The sequence below is a fragment of the Hetaerina americana genome, unplaced genomic scaffold (assembly GCF_022747635.1).
Source record: "Hetaerina americana unplaced genomic scaffold, ioHetAmer1.1.p SCAF_25, whole genome shotgun sequence".
Classification (NCBI taxonomy): domain Eukaryota; kingdom Metazoa; phylum Arthropoda; class Insecta; order Odonata; family Calopterygidae; genus Hetaerina; species Hetaerina americana.
The window spans coordinates 122,306-143,327 of record NW_027286819.1 but is presented as its reverse complement, the minus strand read 5'-3'; the positions used below and the strand labels follow the sequence as shown (position 1 = coordinate 143,327).

The 21,022-nt window shown below is 39.0% G+C and overlaps 1 protein-coding gene across 1 annotated transcript in view; it reads left to right on the top strand.

Annotated features, from left to right (window-relative positions):
- LOC139689566 (unconventional myosin-Ie-like) overlaps window positions 1–21,022 on the top strand; it is a 516,942-nt gene that overhangs the window by 483,548 nt on the left and 12,372 nt on the right. Inside the window, exons 11-20 of the mRNA XM_071586725.1 lie at window positions 3,982–4,152; window positions 5,843–6,009; window positions 6,217–6,354; window positions 7,602–7,751; window positions 9,795–9,939; window positions 11,566–11,686; window positions 15,367–15,530; window positions 15,700–15,855; window positions 17,284–17,423; window positions 18,892–19,040. Coding sequence (XP_071442826.1) covers window positions 3,982–4,152; window positions 5,843–6,009; window positions 6,217–6,354; window positions 7,602–7,751; window positions 9,795–9,939; window positions 11,566–11,686; window positions 15,367–15,530; window positions 15,700–15,855; window positions 17,284–17,423; window positions 18,892–19,040 — 1,501 coding nt within the window. The remainder of the gene's footprint in view (window positions 1–3,981; window positions 4,153–5,842; window positions 6,010–6,216; window positions 6,355–7,601; window positions 7,752–9,794; window positions 9,940–11,565; window positions 11,687–15,366; window positions 15,531–15,699; window positions 15,856–17,283; window positions 17,424–18,891; window positions 19,041–21,022) is intronic.

Below are 21,022 nucleotides of genomic sequence, written 5' to 3'. Positions count from 1 at the left end.
AACGGCGGTAACAAACCTTTCTGCCCCTTTCCTATTCCAATAGTTAGCATACATTCTGTTTACACCGTAATTGAATACTACCATCAGTACTGTTTTGTATTTCGTTCCAATTTTCTTCGTTGTATTATGCATAATTATTACAAGGTCTGTTCCAAACGTAGTACGACTTATTTTTTCCCGGATGGAAAGACTGACGAGCGGCGGTTTCTCCGGCTCGGTTCCAAAGGAGGGAAGTCGCAATTAAGGGTGGAGGCCGGTGGCAGTTGGCTCCCAGACTTTTCGGAGTGCGGATTGTTCGTTTTCGAAACCTCTATAACGTGATCTCGTCACGCTCCGTCATGAATCGGTTTTTGGAACTTCGCTGCGCCACCAAATTTTGCGTGACTCTGGACAAAACCGGGAAAGACATTCATGGCACGCTTAACACACTTTATGGTCGTCTATGTAAATAGGGTGTTTTTGAGTGGCAAAAGTTGCTTTGGGAGGGTAGGGAAGATGTTGAAGATGCCGAAGACGCCCGTTTGACCTCAAAAAATTGCGAAAACCTTGCAAGACTTTGCAAGGCTTTGTCGGACAGGGGTCGCAGCTTAAGTGTTCGCATGGTTTCTGATGATTTTGGAATCCCTTGAAGTGATGTACATTGACTTGGGAGCGAACGCATGGGCATGAGAAAGGTGTGTGCGAGGTTGGTGCCGCGAGTGCTCTCGGACGAACAAAAGGAAACTCGCACGCGGATCTGCCAAGAGCTTCTCGACCATTTGAGTGAGGATCCAAATTTATTAGACAATGCCCCACCAGACTTTTTCCCATTCCCCCGCCTCTAATACGTGCTGAAAGGTCATCACCACGGCGCGATGGAATCGTTACATCAGGTCGTGACGAGAAGCTTCGCAGCATTCCGGGCGCCACCGTCTTCCAGAAGATGTACGAGGCGTGGGAAACCACGCTGGCAGGGGTTTGTGGACGCACAAGGGTATTGCCACTTCGAAGACTTTTGAGTGAATGTATCAATTCTGGCAGTAAATGTCCTTTAATCGACCCACTCCTCCTACTATTGGAACAGACAGGTGGTGATTACACACCAGACTACCCTTGACCCTAAACACCTTTTCCTACTTGCTCGGTCGGACAAACGTCATTTTATTTTGATCTCTTATCGTTCGTGGGAAAAATGGCATCTTTAATCTGTTATGCACTTAATCTCTCGAATTTTATTGACATGATCTCGATACAACAATTTCAGTATAAAAATAATTCGCCTTGACCGGGATTGTTACACTCTGATATTGTTGCATTGAAATGCACATTAGCGGATGACTCCGTTAAAAGTTCCTGTTGTGGCATCTGCCGCAGTTTCTTTGGAATTTGACATGATCTCGCCTGCTGGATTACAATGGGGGTAATAATAAATTTTAAAAATCAATGCTAAAGAGACATCCTTCCAGTTTATACAACAGGTTTAACCGGTGATTTAGCCTTTGCTCCGTGAGTGATTCCCACCCTAGGTCCTCTAATATTTTTATCATAACAACGTTTTACAAATCTAGCTCCTCTACGCTTCGCGCGGTCCAATTCGGCAATCAATTCAACTTCGTGAAGATCCCAATAACTATCAGCATATTCTAAACGAGGTCTAACCGTCGAAAGATAGCATTTCTCTTTGACCTTCTCATATCATTTTCCCAATACTCTTCTCAAAATCCTCATTTTTTGTTAGCTTGTCCACATATTCCCCGCATGTGGTACACCCCGGAGAGATCGTGAGTAAGGGTAACACCTAGGTATTTAATCGAGTCTGCACATTTCATTTCGGTGTTCCCGATGCAGTAGGCATTCGGGAGGGAATTGCTCTTTTTCCCAAAATCCATCACTACCCACTGTTGTAAGTTTAATTCTAATTGCCAGGTGTCACACCAGCGTTGTATAGCATCAAGGTCATCTGCGTCTGCTTTATCGCCAGGAATACGCATGTCTCTGTAAAATCCTCCATTGTTTTGTTTTATCTAGTACTAGCCTCGACCTAAACACGATTTTCTCCAGAGATCACTATACCATTTGTTCATGATGTTACCGTTCGTGCGCTCTCCCTGCAAACACTGACCCTCCATCGTGACCTGAACCACAGAACTCTAATGGGCACTTAATTCTTCGCAGAATGTCATACCCAACACGTTTGACCTCTGTCTCAAACAGTGCATGTTGGTATGACGGCCTGTCCCGTCTTCTCATCTCCTTGGTACCCAACTAGTTCGCTTTTCAGGCCGGGAATCAAACTCGAACACGGGATGTGTGAGGTGGTCAGCGAGAGGCCGGCCCTGTTCCTTGTGACCCACAGTCGGCCCTGTTGGGGGAGGAAGTATTCCACCCCAGAGGTTGAGTACCCTTGACACCCACCAAGAAAACCTCGATGACATTTTGTGGGGAAGGCACAGGTGTTGGTGCCGCAGATGGGCTTGCGGTAGGCGCCGGGCAGGGTTTTTGGGGGGCGTGGGTGGGGGTTTGACTCGGCGTGGTAGCTCCGGACAGGACGCCACAGGACTCAAGGCACGCACGTACTCCTGCTGGTACGCTTTGCTCATTTCACCCATTACATCCGGCCCGGAGAGAAGGCGGCGGCACACGAGCGTGTTAATGTCACCAAGGTGTGGTGGCATGCGAGGGTGAAACCCTTGGTCTTGAGACCTTCGGGAAGATGCCAGTTCCTTAGACAGCACATTCTATTATTCAATTTACAAGGTATTCCAAAGGCGTTCCAAAGGTATTGCAATTTTTTTTTAGAAATATATTGAACAGATTTGCACAAACACTTAAAATTCTTCAAATTACTGTCCTTAGGCTTGTACATATATTTTTCCAGCGACTCTGCCATGACCGGCACGCGCCTTGCAATGCGACTTCGGGGACCTGTCGCAAAGTCTTCGTCACGGCTGAATGAATCTCTTCTATGGGCGAAAAACGGCTTCCTTTCAGGGCTGCTTTAATCCGAGGGAATATAAAGATGTCTGTTGGGGTGACGTCAGGGCTATAGGCGGGGTGGGGCAGCGTTGGCGCCTGGTGTTTAGACAGGAACTCACGGACTCGAGGCGCGTTGTGGCAAAAACATTAGGCACGGGCTTGGCGCACACTTTCCTCATCTCTAAATCTTGAGTAGCAATGCGAAACACAACGGTAGATGACAAATTCAGTTCATTGGCAACCATTTCGATACTCAATCGACGGTCTGAGTCCAACAATTGTCGAACACGAGCCCCATTGTTGTCGGTTTTTCTGGTTGATGGCCGCCCAGAGCGTTGTTCGTCGTGAACTTCTTCCCGGCCCACCTAAAAAGGCCTTTAAACACCTCCTTTAACCTGTGAGTAGGACAGACCAGAGCCCCCGTAAGCCTCACGAATCATTTTGTTACTCTCCTCAAGAGATTTAATTCAGTTTAGCACCAAACTTAGCAATCGCGTGACGTTGCTCGATCGTCGATTCCATTTTTTGCGTGACGTGGTCGACGCGCAGAGGTTTACAATAACTGACGTCCTGCCGCTTTCACAGCTTGGAGAGCACTGAGACCGGTTTCTCGGCAAAGCTTGGCGTCCGCCCCACCTACTCCAAGTGGTTCGATCCCACTCCGACTAACAGGAGCGGCGCGGGAAATTTCATTGCATTACTTTTGGAACGCACCCTGTATGTCTGTACATCTGATAGAGTGTGATTGTTATGAAGATAATTCGTGCTTGAGAAAACGCCACGGACCCTTGGGTTGTCATTTTGAGGTACCTGCACTGCTGGCTCAAACTATGCTAATCAAATTGATGCAATATGGATTAATTTTGAGTTGCAGTTCATAAGTTATTGAAATCAGAGCTAGAGTAAGTCGGAAGGATGGGTCCAATTCGTTTGGAGGGTGGGATTGTGCGCCCTTCCGATGAGACTTCCCAGCTACTGGACTAGCATCCTCCATTTGTCGGTCTCTCTCTCCTTGTGTGTGCGCAGGAAGAGTACGTGCAGGAGAGCATCACGTGGACGCCCATCGACTACTTCAACAACAAGGTGGTGTGCGACCTGATCGAGAGCAAGCGACCACCGGGGATCTTCTCCGTCCTTGACGACGTCTGCGCCACCCTACACGCCGTCTCCGAAGGCGCCGACCTGGACCTACAGAACGTGAGTTCTCGCCTTTGGAAGGACAGTTCGGGATTTTGTCGGAGGACAAGAGGGACGGAGCGTATTTGTTTTGTGTGCCGAGTGGCTTAATATTGGGACGAAAATATATCTGTTCCAGTTATCATCTAAAACTGTAGGAACTTTTGGAAAAGTAATTTATGTAAAACGATTGTTGGTGGTGGTAGCAATTCTATTTTCGAATATTTAACACTTCATTTTCAAGTGATTCATTCTAATTTATCTATGATCCCCAATGATGTGAGCTAGTCAATGGTGTACGAGGGGTGTTGAGAAAATAACGAGAATTTTTTTAATTTCGCGAGTTTGGAGAGTCCGGCTGTCAAGTTATTTTACTATGTTGGTATACCTGCCCCTAAAGTATGATAGCATTTTGAGCTGTATTCATCGTTTATGCTTTGTCCGGTGGCAGCCGCCGCTCTAAAGTTAGACGGGTTTTTACGATCTCTGCGATTTTCGTTTGTTTAAAAAAATGGATCAATGAATTTGTGCCAAATTTTGCGTAACAAATGAAATAAAGGGTAACAGGGTGTGTGAAATGCTAAAAAGAGGCCCATGGTGAGAGTCTGCTAAGAGTAAAACAAAAGTTTACGAGTGGTATTATAAGCGTATCCAAGATGGCCGTGAAGACACTGAAGATGGCGAACGCCCCAGCACAACAACAACCGATGAAAACGTGGAAAAGTGTGAGAAATGGCTATGAATGATCGCCCATTAACAAATAGGGAAGTCGCTGATGATGTTGGCGCGTATTTCGATTGGCTCATGCCCTGAAATCTTTTGGAATGTTTTGGGTATGAAACGCGTGACAGCAAGATTTGTTCAAAAAATTGTTGAATTTTGGATAAAAAGCAGCGGCGAATGGAAGTTGCTTAATGGAGTCAACGACGATGCAGAATTACTGAAACGTGTCATTATAACAGGCGACGAAACATGGGTTTACGGCGAAAAATGACTTCGAAACTAAGGCTCGATTCCAAATCGTTGATCCATTTTTTTGAACCAACGAAAATCGCCGAGCTCATAAAAACACGTCTAACTTAAGAGCGGCGGTTGCCACCGGACAATGTGTAAACAACGGAAACAGCTAAAAAAGGCTATCATACTTCAGGGGCATGTATACCAACATGATAGCAAAGCATGTTGACATTCTTAGTCTCCAAACCCGCGAAATTAAAAACGTCCCGTTATTTTCTGAACACACCTCGGACACTTCGTGCGTGGGATTTGCAAGTTTCAACGGGGCGATAAAAATGCGGGAACAGTTGCCTCTTCCGTCCCCTTCTCGTTACACCCTTTTTCGGAATCCCAGGAAGGCACGCACGGTAGGGTTATGTCACAGAACTTGAGTGAAGCAGGAGGTCGAACCCGGGCCCTCCTATTCAATTCTGCAATGCCCTGCCCTCGTTGGCCCACCACGCCCCCGACTCACATGAGCAGCGAAAATGCCTTCCAAACCCGCGAAATTGAAAAATTCTCATTATTTTCTGAACACACGTCGTAAGTTGTGGCTCTCTGCTCTGTATGTCACTAATCAGCATTTTACTCAGGTTGAGAGTAACAATTGAAATATGACAGACAGTAAGGAGTTGCATAACAGCTAGCAAAACAGAATGCCAGCACATGTGAAATATTTAAAATGTTAATTCATCGCTTTTTATTTTTCCTTCAGAAACTGAATACGTCTGCTGGCACCAATCAACACTATCAGAAAAATAAAGAGGGCTTCATCATACACCATTATGCTGGAATTGTGTCTTATAATGTGGAGGGATTTTGTGATCGAAACAGAGATGTGCTAGTACTAGATTTGATTGAACTGATGCAAGAGAGTTCCAAGTAAGTACATGGGAAATAGAAAGTGTAGAAATATATATTTTTTTAATTTCTTGGAGTATATTTTATTCTAGGCTGCTTTGTGGAAGGGCATATCCACTTGAAATGTCGACCTTATTATTTCATTCATTCACATTTTAAATTGTATTTGTATGAATTCCTCTTTTGATCTTTGTTTATTTTCTGAATTGACTACATTTTCATTTCCAGTGCTTTTATTCAGGCTTTATTTCCTGACCAAATAAATACTGGTTCTAAGTCCAGACCTACAACTGCAGGATCTAAGATTCGGACCCAAGCCAACAAGCTTGTTGAAGAGTTAATGAAATGTACTCCACACTATATCAGGTAGGAAATGATCAAATGCTCACCCCTTTCTTGCATGCTATGAAGGTTTTCCCTGATACTTCATTTTCAAGGCCTTCGTCCCATTGGTAGAATGGAAATATGACATACACCATAACCTGTTCACTCAGCACCAAAGAGAATACCAATCTCCTAATTTTTCAGTGCTTATGTTTGCAGTGGAATGTTTTATAGAAAACAATGAAATAGTCAAAGTTCTGCATTCAGTGATTACTAAGTTCAGTGGAATATTCCAAAATGTTGGTCTGTATATAATTGAACTAAGAGGGCATGATACTGCATTTATGCAACTAAACAGCAAGGTTTTAAGGTGACTTAATCCGTTTGCATGCTCACTCAAATGAACTATTTTTGCTCAACCTTACTGTGAAACCTTTCTAAATTTTCTGATTTTGATTGGGTACCGGGGACTAAGACTCAAGAAGGTGCTGAACCAGTCATAGGTGAAGCACATGACTGTTCTAAACAGCCATTCCAAGTTGGCTGTGATGGTGATCCAATATTTACTTATGTGGAAGGAAAACTGCATAAATATTTCCACTCTTGGCAGAGGCAGCACTTGATTGCCATCCAAACAGCCAATTGTTCATCAGAGAGGGCCTCACCTCAGTTGAGGGCCATGCACTGAATGACTGTCTTTTAATTGTTTCCAGACAGTGCAGACACTTTGATTTTGTGGCATTGATTTGAAAATTCAGGCTCAAAATCCAATGATTTTATTGAAATAATGTGTGCCCAGATAGAAAGGGAAGGTAGTGTTGAAGCAAAGTTTTCAAAAAGATTTCCATAACTTCTTTGTTCTATATTAACAAATATAATATTATTATTTAATTTTCATTTTGCTTTATGTTTTCATGGTGTCGATTGGCTTTTTTCGGGACCAATTGAGAAAATTGAGGCTCTTGATAGAATGAATAAGATAATAATAATTTTGGACATGATACCTCTGTCTAAAAACTGGACATTCGCTCAGAAGGAAGGCTCAGGCTGTTTAAGTTTGATTCAATTCGATTCAGTTTTGAATCTTGGGTGCTGATTTTATTTGAGATTCGATTTGATGTGAAATTAGTGATTCACAGGTCTCATTGGTGTAATACTCAAGGGTGCTCGTACATCTATTTTTATGGAGTACATTATTTGAAAGTAGACTGTGAATTTTAAAGAAAAATTTATATATTGCTTATAGTATCTGTTCATTGTCTGCAATGCATGATATCTTCCAATTTAAGGTGCATTAAACCAAATGAAACAAAAAGGCCCAGGGACTGGGAGGAGATGAGAGTGAAGCATCAAGTTGAGTACTTGGGCCTGAAGGAGAACATAAGGGTGCGAAGGGCTGGATTTGCTTACAGGCGTCCCTTCAAGAAGTTCCTTCAGAGGTAATTTTTTGCATTTATTTTTAAGGCCTAATTTGTGCATAGCCTAAATATTCTGTGGCAATACATCCTCAAATTACATTTGGCTGTACGACAGTGTTAGTAGCTGCTACAGGTGGACAGCTGCTTGATCTTTGGTGACCACGACTTCTTTGGGGAGAACTTCTCCCATCCTGAACCCCACGAACCCATTCTTTGCAAAAACTATTGCACTTCTCAAATATTTTTATCAGAATGGCATAATTAATTTTACACAGCTTTGACAAATGACCCATGATATATTTTATGCTTCCTGCTTCCTTACTTTGGAACTTAGGCTTTTTTTGTTAGCTCCTGTGGCACTGATACTTCAACAAATTTTTTAAATTCAAGATTGCAAAGATTAAAACTTTTTTATTTGTATAGTCTAGTATGGAGATATGTTTTGTTGATGTTGTAGCCCAGTGGCACCAGAGAGTGACCATTTGACTTGAGACCAGAGAGTCCCGGGCTCCATTTCTGGTACATGCCCATGGGGAACCCATTCTAAAAATCCAATCAAACTGATTTTTTTGGTCCCGAGGTTTTTGTGGGAGATTGAATGGTGTGTTGGGGAGAGAGGAACTGGCCCATATTTCTGGCCAGAATTCCTCGCATTGCATAAAGGTTTATAGAACTCTTATGTGAGCTCTACCCTCACCTATCAAAAAATTGCCTTGGCCATAATAACTGTAAATGGGATAGAAATGTTTCTGAATATCTCCTATTGCGGCTGAAAACCTAGCATTTCACTTAAAATGAAGGCATTCCTTTTCTGAAGCGGACTGCTTGTCAGTTGAAATACTGTGTCAGCTTCTGGGCACCTCCCTTACCTTTCCTAAAGTGCGAGTCACAGTACTAACGTCGGAAGAGATTCCACCGTAGACCTGTGAGTGAGTGAGTGAGTTTTGCAAGGGTTAAGGCGTCTTTGCGTACCCAAGCAAGTGAGTGATCTGCGGGCCATTGGCGCCTCTCGAAAGCCCTGATGGAGTGTGGGTGCCTGCGACTGGCTAGGATCAAGGCCATTTGGTACATCCAAGCTCGAGAGTGCGTGATTAACTTTGATTTATTTTTTATTATTTTTTTAAAAATTATTTTATTTAATTTTTTTATTTTTTTTACATGCGATTGGTGCTCCCCTGGTGCAGAGAGAAGTCTCTTGCAAGCCCTGAGTCGGTGTGAGTGCTTGAGACTAGCAAGGATCCATTCAATTTAGTACATCCAAGCTAGAGTTTGCATGATTAATTTGCATTAATTATTTTTATTTTATTAAGTGCGATTGGTGGGCCCCGGGCACAGAGAGAAGTGTCTCGCAAGCCCTGATTGAGTGTGGATGCTTGGAACTGGCAAGGATCAATGTTGAATAGTATATCCAAGTTAGAGAGTACGTGATTTATTTGCATTTACTTTATTACGTGTGATTGGGTGGGCCACTGGCACAGAGAGAAGTCTCTCGTAAGCCCCTAACTGGTGTGAGTGCTTGGTAAGGGCGAGGGAGGGTCAATGCTATCCAGTACACGTTAGACAGAGCATTTTTTGTTATCATATTTTGGTTTAACCATTTTATACTCTGAATCCTGCCCTAAATCATTTCATTTTAATTTAATTTAATTTGAGTTATTTATTTATTCCCCTCTAATTTCCTCCACTCATCCTTTGCCCATTTTTAAGAGCACGGCTGTGGTTGATTCTTTCCACAATATTCATACAGCCGTAATTACCATTCGCTTCATATATGTATTCAAAGTTGCTCCTGATGATGACGTCGAATGGCAAAACCTAGGTCTTTCTCTAAATAAAGTGTGGGTGGAATTACTTAGTTACTTATTTCATTTCAGCATGTTGTGTTTATTCCATAAAGCTATGCTGGAGGCAACAAATTTTATGTAATGATTTTTTAAATAACTTTGATTAACTTTTTGCTTCTTTCAATAAAATCAAGGCTAGTTTATTCTAAATATAGAAATGCTGCCTATAGTTTTTTATTTTATTTTCATGTGATTCACTGTGTGTCTTTTTTCGAATCAGATATGCAATTCTCACCTGCCAGACGTGGCCTTCATGGAATGGACCAGAGAAAGTAGGCATTCAAGTCGTCATGCAGAGTGTAAATATGGAGACGGATCAGTATCAACTTGGGAAGACAAAAATATTCATTAAAGCTCCAGAATCAGTAAGTTTCAATTTAAAAAAATGATTTTGCAAAACAAGGGGAAAAATCAGAAATTAGAAACAGGATTCATTGTATTCTTTATGGATGCGACACTATTATAGGAATTTGAAAGGACATTCAATGTGATATTAAGTTTGTGGAGAACATTTTTTTGCCACCCTTAATTTATAAAAAAGATATGAAACTAGCATTTAAGTTATAAAATTTTGATGAATTTCTAGTGAAATTATGATGAATGGAGGTTATTAGGATATATTATATATTTATAGGATATTAAATATATTATAGGATATAAAGGGCAATGTTTTATCAAATATGTACATTTACTCAATGGGTTAATAAAGCTTCAGTCTTTTACTTAAAATGTTTGTGGAAACAAGAAATCATTTTCTTCGTTACTCTCAATTGCAATTGATTCAGTCTTACCATCCAGGCTTAGTTAATTAATATTATATTGCCAAAAGAGTTTCAATAGTTAAAAATACAAGTTCTACTACCTTAAACATTATTTACATTTCTTTTTGCACACACTCTACAATAAAGTGGCAAAAACCATATAAAAGATGTAAACAATTTTTGCACAAGATGAAGGGGAATGAGGATAAAATGATATAGAGCTAACTCAAAAATACCAAAAATTTGTCGGTTGGATGTACACCTTGAAACTAGATCTATCTAAGGGCCAAATCATGTGTTGTACGTTCTTTAATATTTTCACACATGTTCAAATGTTAAGTGCATTTTTGGGCACCAACTAAAACTAGCCACCATTCTTTTGGTCACTCTGAGGTTGGTTGGGAAAAAGTACTATACTTTTTTGTGAAAATGAAGAAAACCTTTTGCTCTCATTAGGGATTATCTTAATGCATCATCAGAATATTTTTCAGTGGGGTTTATTATGATCTCACTGGGAAATAAACATGTAATCAACTCACTCTAATGGGCACACATCATGCCGACTACCTTCTGGTATGTGTTTTTTTGTATAAATTGATCACAGTAATGCAACAAAGGCCATAATCAAACTCTTAATGTGTATCAGGTAACTGAACCAAGCATATTTATCCCACTGGAGTTAGTTACTCTGGCATTTGGTTGTATCGTAATGTCCCTAATACGAGAAATATGTAAAAAACAACTTAACTTCATGGGCAGTGGGAATAAAGAAATCAATTAAATGGTGGATCAGCAAAAAAAGAGCAAAAAAGGGACTTGCAGTAACAAATTAGAAAAAATGTGCGTGGGAATTTAAATAATCATCATGCAACACTCCCATGATTCTTAAATACCTTTGATTAAAATGACTATGAACACATCACTGTTGCTCATATACGAGAGATATTTTAGATGTGTCCATTTCTCTTCATTCTTCTCACTTCAAAGCTATGGATGGCTGACATAGGAAGACCATTGAAGTTATCTTACAGCTCTTAAATAGTCATTTCTTCTACCTATTTTGCGATAAGTTTTACTTATTCCTTTTCCTCTTGATTGCATTGAGGATTAAGTTTTCACGCCAACCTATATCGCAAATGACCTGTTGGTCACCTCCCCTAACACTACTACTACCAACCTATCTCACTAATACAAATATGTAGTTTGGTCAACGTTGGATTTTTTTCCCAGCTCTTCCTGCTTGAGGAAATGAGAGACAGGAAATTCAACCACTATGCCAGAATCATCCAGAGAGCATTCAAGAAGTATTTTGCACGCAAACAGAATGATCGACAAAAGGAACAGGCTGCAGGTAAATAAGAAATCAACAATAGGCATGGGTTGTTAAAAATTTGTTAAAATATGGTTCATTAAAAAGTTCATACTGTGATAACATAAGAACATACTGTATTTGCAGTCCAACTGTTCATTACCCATATGTAATACACAAAACATGTCTCAAGGCATACGTGGTATGCGCAAACTGTTTTAATCTGGTGGCCTTGATGTGGACCATAGTCGAGCCCACTAGCGGCGCTAGTTGCCTGAGACCCAATGAGCCGTGTCTGTGCTTGGCGGATCGTCAAGCTGTGCGTATGAGTTATGCTAGTTTCTGCTGTCTTTGCTTTTACTGTTTGTCAGAAGTGGAAATTGATGAATTCACGAAGCAATAAATCAACATCAAGTTTTTGGTGAAGTGAGTTAAAAGTTATCAAAATTATCCCTGAAATGTCGACGGCAGTTTTCCGTGATAATGGTCTGAAGAAAACATTCCGTCTTCACGTGGATTAAGCGTTTTAAAGATGGCCGAAAAGACGCCACGGATGATGATGCAAGGCCGGGACGAACTTCAACCACCCGTGTTGACGACAACATTGATCTTGTGTGGTCCCTTGTCCTTACCGATGGTCGAAAAACTGTCCGAATGATAGCTGTTGAACTGAATTTAGGGAAATCAACAGTGTACACTACTATATCAACCGAACATGATGGATGGATCCTTCGCCATGACAATGCACCTGCACATTCAGCGTTGATTGTTCGCCAGTTTCTGGCAACAAATTCAATCACCTTGATCATCCTTCTCCTTATTCTTATAGATCTCGCCCCTTGCGACTTTTTCCTATTCCCAAAATGCAGAAATGTGACGCGGGGACATATCACTGGGAAGACGTGGAAGACACAATAAAGCAAGAAACGACGAGAAAACTAAAAATCCTAAATGATGCCGAGGACTTCCAAGGGTGCTTTAAACAGTGGAAAAGAAGAAGATGGAATAAGTGCATAGCAACGAATGGAGAGTACTTTGAGGAAGGGGACAAAATCAATGCATAGACGATATTTTTCAAAATAAAGTTTTGATGGCCTCAGTTCACTTATTTATGGGGCAGAGTAGTGTGAGCCATCATTAGGGAAAAGTCTGAACTTCAGTTCATTGTGTGTGTGAGGAGGGGTGTGAGGTGGTGGGTCTGGTGCTTGTCCTGAAGGAGTTTGTTACGGGCAAGTGGTGGTGAAGGCGATGTTATGTTGGTTAGATTACTGCTGTGAAGATGAGCAGGGTGGTGGAGTGGCATTCAAAATCTAGAATGGAGAGGTTGTGATTTCTTGCTTGATGGTATCTCCCTCCTCTAGTTAATCCGGGAATCATCCATTACTCTCAAATTAAGGGGATTTTGCATTTATTCATTTATTTATCAAAATTATTGGGGTGAGATTGAGATTTCATAGTCCCTTCTTCCACCTAACCCTTACACATTACAATAAAGGCTATCACACGCATCCATGCCCCAGGTGTAGGAAAACCCACCTGGGCGGGAATTGAGCCCACATCCTCTGAATTGGCAGGCAAGGGTGCTACACCTATCATTTTTGTAAAGATGCTGCCCTCTTTTAGCGGAAACATTGTCATCATTATTTGGAGACATATTCTATTTTAGATGGCATGTTCCAAGCAGCTTAAGGGAGCATTATGCGGATGTTATATCTTATGTCCACCGAATCAAAGTTATGTCAGAAGGGTTCTGGTATCTCTTATGGTAAGATCTGTCAATGACTAAAAAGATGTTTATGAGGTCAGTAAGTATAATATAAACCCCGAGTGGCGTAAAACTGCTGTTGAAGCTGTAAGATTGTTCCCAGAGGACATGCCAGTGGACATCAAAATGAGTCAGTTTTCTAAATTGGAAAAAATAGAAAAATACAAGTATAATGTTTGTCTTCAACAGTTTCATGCATGATGCCATGATGCTCCTTCAATCGAGCATACGTACATTTTGTATGCTCGATTTATCGCTTTAAAATGGGCACAAAGGATTGCTGAAATATTTCTGCCGTTTACAAATATATGTAGGAGACCAGTCATTGAAAAACCAATTTGAACATGGGAAGGAAAGTGCCACTTACCAATCAGTACAGACGATTAATGAGATCATTTCTTTATGTGGCATGCCACTGGATTGGAGAGCATCATTAATAAAGTGAAAGAAGCTTGCTCACGGATGAAAAACCAGTGATATTTCAGGAAAGGAGCAGTCGTCCATTAAGTGTCTTATTTCAATAAGGAGGCCAATGAAATCAAAGAGGAATTTATTGACTTTGCTGAAATGAAAGCACTTGATGCAAAAACCATTGATGATTTTGTTTTAAGTGAAGAGCCGAAGAAATGCATGGAATTCTGTTTAAGGAAATTTTGCCGCAAGAAATAGTGCCTTTCACTTTAATTCAGCAGCCTGCAAGTCGTCATTCATCATAGCTGTGACAATGATTGTTGAAGTACTCTGCAGAGTTAGAGCCAATTGTGAATCCTCTTCAATCCAAGCCATGGAAATCACCAAAACCTGGAAATGATTGGACACTGTTGCGAGGATGAAGAAAAAACCACCAACAGAAGTTAATTAAATCACAAAGCAACTGGTGGACTGAATTGGACTGAATCTGAGCGTACCATGGAGTGTTGGTGGGCAGCAATAACCATTCAGCGACAAATCCCATGGAATTCCAGGGAGGATCCGTAATAACTCCATATCGAGATTATATCTCATCTTCCTTAGAATTACAGTTTTACACTGACAATACACCTTGGTTTGCATTAATCTACATCCTCAGCACATGATGATCACTCATTGTGATAGATGAATCAAGGAGAATTACAGCTTCATTCGAAAGCTTTTACCTTTTGGAGGCCCTAGAAGCAGAGTTGTAAACTTTAGTACAAAAATATTGAAGGACGAGAAATTAAGTAGTGAAAAACTAAAAGACCTGATCATCCCCCAAGTCTTGAAGACCCTTTTTTCCACCATCAAAAGAGGCTCAGCTGATATTTCAGCTCAGTAGAGCACTCTTTCAGCAGTCTGTGAAGGATCAAGGCAGCTATAAAGCAGTGTGGGAGATGACGGGTTAAACAGACTGGCTAAGTTAGTTGCACATAGAACATTTATTTTTGACAAAAGTGATGACTTCATTTCCATAAAAGTTGAAAAATTTGATGTGAACCTGTAAAATTTACTTTTTGAATAACTATCGATTGATTTCAACTGTTCCATACTGTGAATTTTTCATTGGTTCACATTTTTATTGTCTTTGCTATTTCATTCTGCCAATATATTAAATACTAATTTAATGTATTATTTCCCTGTCAATATAAATGTTTCTAGTTTATTATATCTGCCTCTTTCCCTCTAGGCTCCATAAAATTTTAAGCTGCTCCAACAAAAAACATTTTAAGCTATCACTTATGTTAATTATAGACTGGTTTTTTGGAATTTGCCAATGAATCTGCAATATGCAGCTGAGGAGTCAAGTTTTCTCCTGGTGTTTTTTCATGAGGGAGCAATAAGGCCTAAATATTTCCAACAAATTGGCACGTGTTTTTTTACTCCATTTGTGTTTCTATTAATTAAATTTTTTATTGTTTATCCCTATTCATAGATGCATACCTGCACAGTTTTCTTCACAAGAAGATATATTAAATCGTTATATTCTTATTCATTTCAGATTTGTTCTATGGAAAGAAGGAGCGTAGAAAGTTCTCCTTGAATCGAAACTTTGTTGGTGATTATATTGGTGTAGAATATAAACCTGCCCTTCAAAGTATTATCGGCAGAAGGGAGAAAGTAGTATTTGCTGAAGTTGTCAGCAAATATGATAGGCGTTTTAAGGTATGTATCTTGTTCTATTTATTCAAATATATGTATTTTGGATCTGCAGATATATTGCCTAAGCCGCAAATTCAAGGAATTTATTAACTATGTATGTGTGCATCTATTTTTAAATGTTTTTTATTATATTTTCATCTGAGCAACGTTTTGATTGATTATTTTCATCAAGGTTGCCCGACGTGACTTGATCCTCACCATGAACGCTCTCTTTCTCATTGGGAGGGAGCAGATAAAAAAAGGATTGGACAAGGGGAAGTACGTGGAAGTGGTGAAACGGAAATTGGAATTTTCTCATATAAGCTTGATATCAGTGAGCCCACTGAAGGTTTGTAGACCATTGGCATTCTCTACTAACCAGTGGAAAGATTTATGTTTAAGAGGTCAATAGTAAGTGTGTAGCAGTTAATTGATGTTGTCAAATGCCGTAATTTGTGGCATTCACTCTTGGTTCATTTTGTCAATATTTTTGCAGTTATCATAAAATGCATATAACAATGCCTTCTTAATCTCAGCACACTTTTTTATACTTTGGTTTTGGACTAAAATTGCTTAATGGGATTTATGCAAACCTTGTGATTCCTGTTATTTAGTGTTGGTAGAGCAGTCAAGGTCAAGTTATATTTGCCCTAATTTCTTTCTGAACTCCAATTGTGGGGTCGGAAAAACAGGAGAGTGACTTGAAGGTCGGGTCGATTGGTCTAGTCAGCAATCACTTGTGATACCATACTTTGTGCGAAACCACTTAATTTTGCCCCTTAGGTGATTACTGCATTTGTGTGTAAATTATTGAAATGGAAAGTGGTCTAATGTTTTAAAAATGTAAAATTTTCCAAGCATGATGAATTGAGGAAATATTGAGAAGCAAGTTCCAGTCTGCCAGTCTCAGATTTAACCCTGCATAACCTACTCTATGAGACTGTCAATTTTTCCAAGAATGATTTCCAACAGCGGATCTTCCCTCTTCCATTTATCCCAATCTATCAGTCATTTTTCACCCATGCCATTTTATACACTTGATGAAGTAACACCTGGTTCTTTCCCAGCATATTGTGTGTAGAAATTCCTCTCGGGGCTTCAACTGGGCCAGAGTCTCAATTCTGGTTGATGAGGACCTGGGATGAATTTTTAGTTGATACATTCATGTTTTTCCAATGGCAGCTAAAATTCGTAAACAAATTTCAATTTTCAAAAACTGGATAAGAGTTGAGAGACAGGATGAAAATGAGATCATTAACAAGAAATGACAGAAACTCTCTGCTTAATTAACAAACTGTGATCACTAAGTGAAAACTATTATTATAGAATGAACAACGCTCAGTTGAAATGAGACTCAAAGAATATTTTAAAATAACAATTGTTTGCCTTTCCTCAAAATGTGGGGCCCTAATGCTCCTGTTGATGGGGAGATGTGGCTGCAGGAAGGTGTGTGCACTGCATTTGACAGAGCATCTCGTGTGTGTGTGAGCACATGGGTCTTGTTGAGCTTGTGTGTGTCTTGGTGTGAATGTTTTCAACAGAGAGATTCAGAAGACATTACTTTCGAGCAATTTTAATACACATGTGTAAACAGCAGCCCTTTCAAACCAAATTTCCAGTTCTTGTACGTGTGTGTGTTAATTTAGCCTGTCCTATTTCTGTCTTCAATCTATTGAAATCAACATTCTGGTGATGCTGGTGATGAGTGCTGATTCTTTTATTGTTTAGTTATATTTTTTTAATAATAAAGCATTTAGAATAATAATTTTTATTACAGGATGACTTTGTTGTAATTCACACAAAGCAGGATTATGACAGTGTGCTGGAAATAGTGTTTAAAACTGAATTTTTATCCATGCTGAGCAAGTTGTACAAAAACAAATTGGGCATGGACTTGGTCATCAAATTTTCAGACTTGTAAGTATGAGTTTTGTATCATCTATTTGGATTGAATATGAGCATTTTCAGTGATTGTAAGTCAGTATCTACCTTGGACAAGTATGTGAACATTTATCAAACTTAAGCAATTGTAAGAACTTAGCATTAGCAAGAAACTCATGTATCTACTGATATAAGAAGATGAATTTTACAATTTTACTCTGAAATGTAGCCCACAACCTGTATGATTGTTAATATTTAACAAGGTTGTAGACAGTAACAGAAAGTTTTATTTTGTTTCTTTTATTCAACCCTGAGGGTGTTGATTTTAGTGCATACTCAGATGTGTTGTCTGCAGTTTAGAATGTACAGCAGATTTCTTGTTCTTTTTTTCTCTGCTTTTATATGAATTAGTCTTCAGTTAGTAGTGATATGGTCCTTCATCTCTCCTGAATATGTGTACCGCATAGTGTATCATTGAAAGAATATTCAAATTTAAGACTGACGCCATCACTGCTGGATATGCATTCCAATGAATAGTCATCTACTTAAATATGACAGAGCGGTGGCATAAATAAAGCCATTAACAGCAAAGCCTCATTATTTTGCCTTTCAAATCCCCAAAAGGATTTAGTTTCAAATATCCTTGTTCAAAATAAGCACTAAAAAATTATCAATGAATCCATATTTGGACAGAAAAAAAAGTATTTAATGTCCATGAGCATCAAGCAAAATGACTTTGACATTTAATGACACAATTATTTTGTCCTATGTTTCGGGAGGAAGTTTTTAAGTGCAAAAATGAATGCTCAACCGTAAGAGTGTAAATGAAATTAGTCCATGAAATCAGTGCAACTTTTAGCAGGTTTATGAGTATCACCTTTTTTGATTTGTCTTTTTCCTTACCATCTACACTCTTGACCTATGATGTCTTTGTTATCTGATACTGTTGAGTTTAGCCAAATGGATTGTTCTACTCTACTTTAGGCTGCGATTATTTTCTCTTTCATTGCTGCTTCTTGGTAGTCATCACCACAATGACACATTCACTTGTATTTCCTTTTTCCCTTTTCCAAAGTTGCATCTTATATTTGTCCCAAAGAATATTTCAGCTCTGTCTTTTGATTATAAAGTATAGTTACCTACATCAGTGGTCATTTTCCTGAAATTGTGGCTGTGGCAAATTCAACAATAATTTTATCGACTTCCTAAAAGAATGCTCTTGGTGGCCTAGGTTCCCTAATAATTTAAATAATTATTATGGAACCTAGGTCAAAGGATATGAGCAATGAAAGTAATCAAAATTAGAGCTGCGTTAGCTTTCAAAGTACTTAATCCATAGATTTTCCAATTGCTAGTTCAATGTCTTCAAGTTGTCCTTCATGCTGGTTACCTTGTAATATTCCCTCCACTCGGTGAGACTTTGCTCCAAACATGCCACTGTTCTTGTATGTTCTATAGACTGTCACTGTCGTAGCACTTTAATGTACCAATGTGTGATTTGCAGCACAGAATTCAAAGTGAAGAAGGAGGGATGGGGAGGGGGAGGCATGAGGCAACTGAAGTTCACCCCTGGCCTTGGAGACAAACCCACATTGAAAGCCTCAGGAAAGGTGCTCACCATCAGCATTGGATCCGGCCTCCACAAAACCTCGAGTGAGTTGATGCACCCATGATGCTTAGTCTCATTGTTTTATTGAATTTTGCTGAGAGGAATGGCTGCTATCTCTCTCATAATAATAATAATATTCTATTCCTTTTGAAAAATGGTACCACCGTATTAAATGTCTTCAATATACATATTATTTAACATATAAACATAAGTTCTTAAATGCAATGAAGATTATCAGAAAAGAATTCATCCAATGAGTAAAGTGGGTGAGCAAGTAACCTGGTATAACCCTATTCTAACCAGGTAACCCTATTCTTGAAACTCTGGATACTGTCTAATTTCAACTGAGTTGGCAGATAGTCATACAGTCGTATGTTCATATTATGAAATGTGTTGTAAGTTGATGATAATCTACAATAAGTAGTATTTAGATTTGATTTACCTCTGGTGAAGTAATTATGGATGTTAGATCTTAATTGGTAAGTTTCTGTATTGACTTTCACATGAATCAGAGCCTTAAAGATGTATAAACTAAATACAGTCATGATTCCATACCTAATAAAAAGAGGTTTGCAGGAATCATATAGTGGTATATTAGCAAGAGAAAGAATAGCTCTCTTTTGTAGCGGCAAAATTTGTCTAACATGTGGGGAATGACCCCATAACTCAACACCATAATTCAAATGACATTGAAAGAAGGCATGGCAAAGTGTTAAACGATACTCATTTGAAATGATAAAGTTGAGCTTTCTTAACATATAAACAGCTTTACTCAATTTATTACAGGTCTGACTGATGTGAGTCTCCCAGTTAAGTTTTGTATCAATATAAATTCCTAATATTTTAACAGTTTCAACATCAGTTATTTTTGATTTAAGACTGCACACAATATGCTGAGTTTTGCTCGTATTTAAATGTAAATGATTAGCATCAAACCATTCCTTAATCTGTCTTTGGGAAGCGCTAGATCGTACCTTTGCATCTACTAGATGTTGACATTTTTGCACAAAAGTAGTGTCATCAGCATATAAAACAGATGTAGGTTTCATATAACTGGGCAAATCATTAATCATGATGATGAAAAGTATTGGACCAAGCACAGAGCCCTTTGGTACACCTCATTTTACTTTAAGAGCTGTAGATTGACAGCCATCAATTTCAAACAATTGGTGGCAATCATCCAAATATGACTTCATTAGTTTCAGTGCGATTCCCTTAACACCATAATATTCTAGCTTTGTTAGTAATATTGAATTATTATCTCATCCAAAAGCCTTACTAAGATCACATAGTGTCTCAGAGACTGACTCCTTCTCTTCAAATGCATTAATGACATAATTAGCTATGGACTCTACTGCCAAAATTGTAGATTTCCCAGATCAAAACCCATACTGTGATTTGGAAAAGAGGTTATTTGACTCAAAAAAATTACATATTTGATCTTCCATTAGAGCTTCAAAAATTTTACCAAAAACTGGGACTATGGAAATGGGGTGACAGTTAGCTAAATCATCTTTATCACCTTTCTTATAGACAGGTACTCTTTTAGAATATTTTAGAGCTGTTGGAAAATCTCCTGTCTCAAAACATAAGTTGACTAACATAGCTAATGGTTCTTCAATGAACACAATAATGTCCTTTATTAGGGAATTAGATAGACCATAAATATCTCTACAGTTTGATTTTTTAAATTTTTTAACAGTTGATATAATATCAAATGGAGCAACAAAATTCCATTTGAAATTTAAATTACTCAGAGGAAGATTTTGCAGCAAACTGCCAATATTGGCAGCATCAACATTTCGAGAGAATACATTGTTTTCAACAGCTTTTAAGAAAAATTATTTTTATGTATGCTTAAACATAAAAGTAGGCCATTATTAGTGAACCATATGGGTATTTTTTTGTGAAGAAATGTCTTAGAGCCATGGAGAAGTGGATTTAAATATTTATCTGATAAATAAAATTTGATTTTAATGGAAAAGAGTCCCAAAATTTAGTTAAGTGCACTAATTGCTGATTTTAA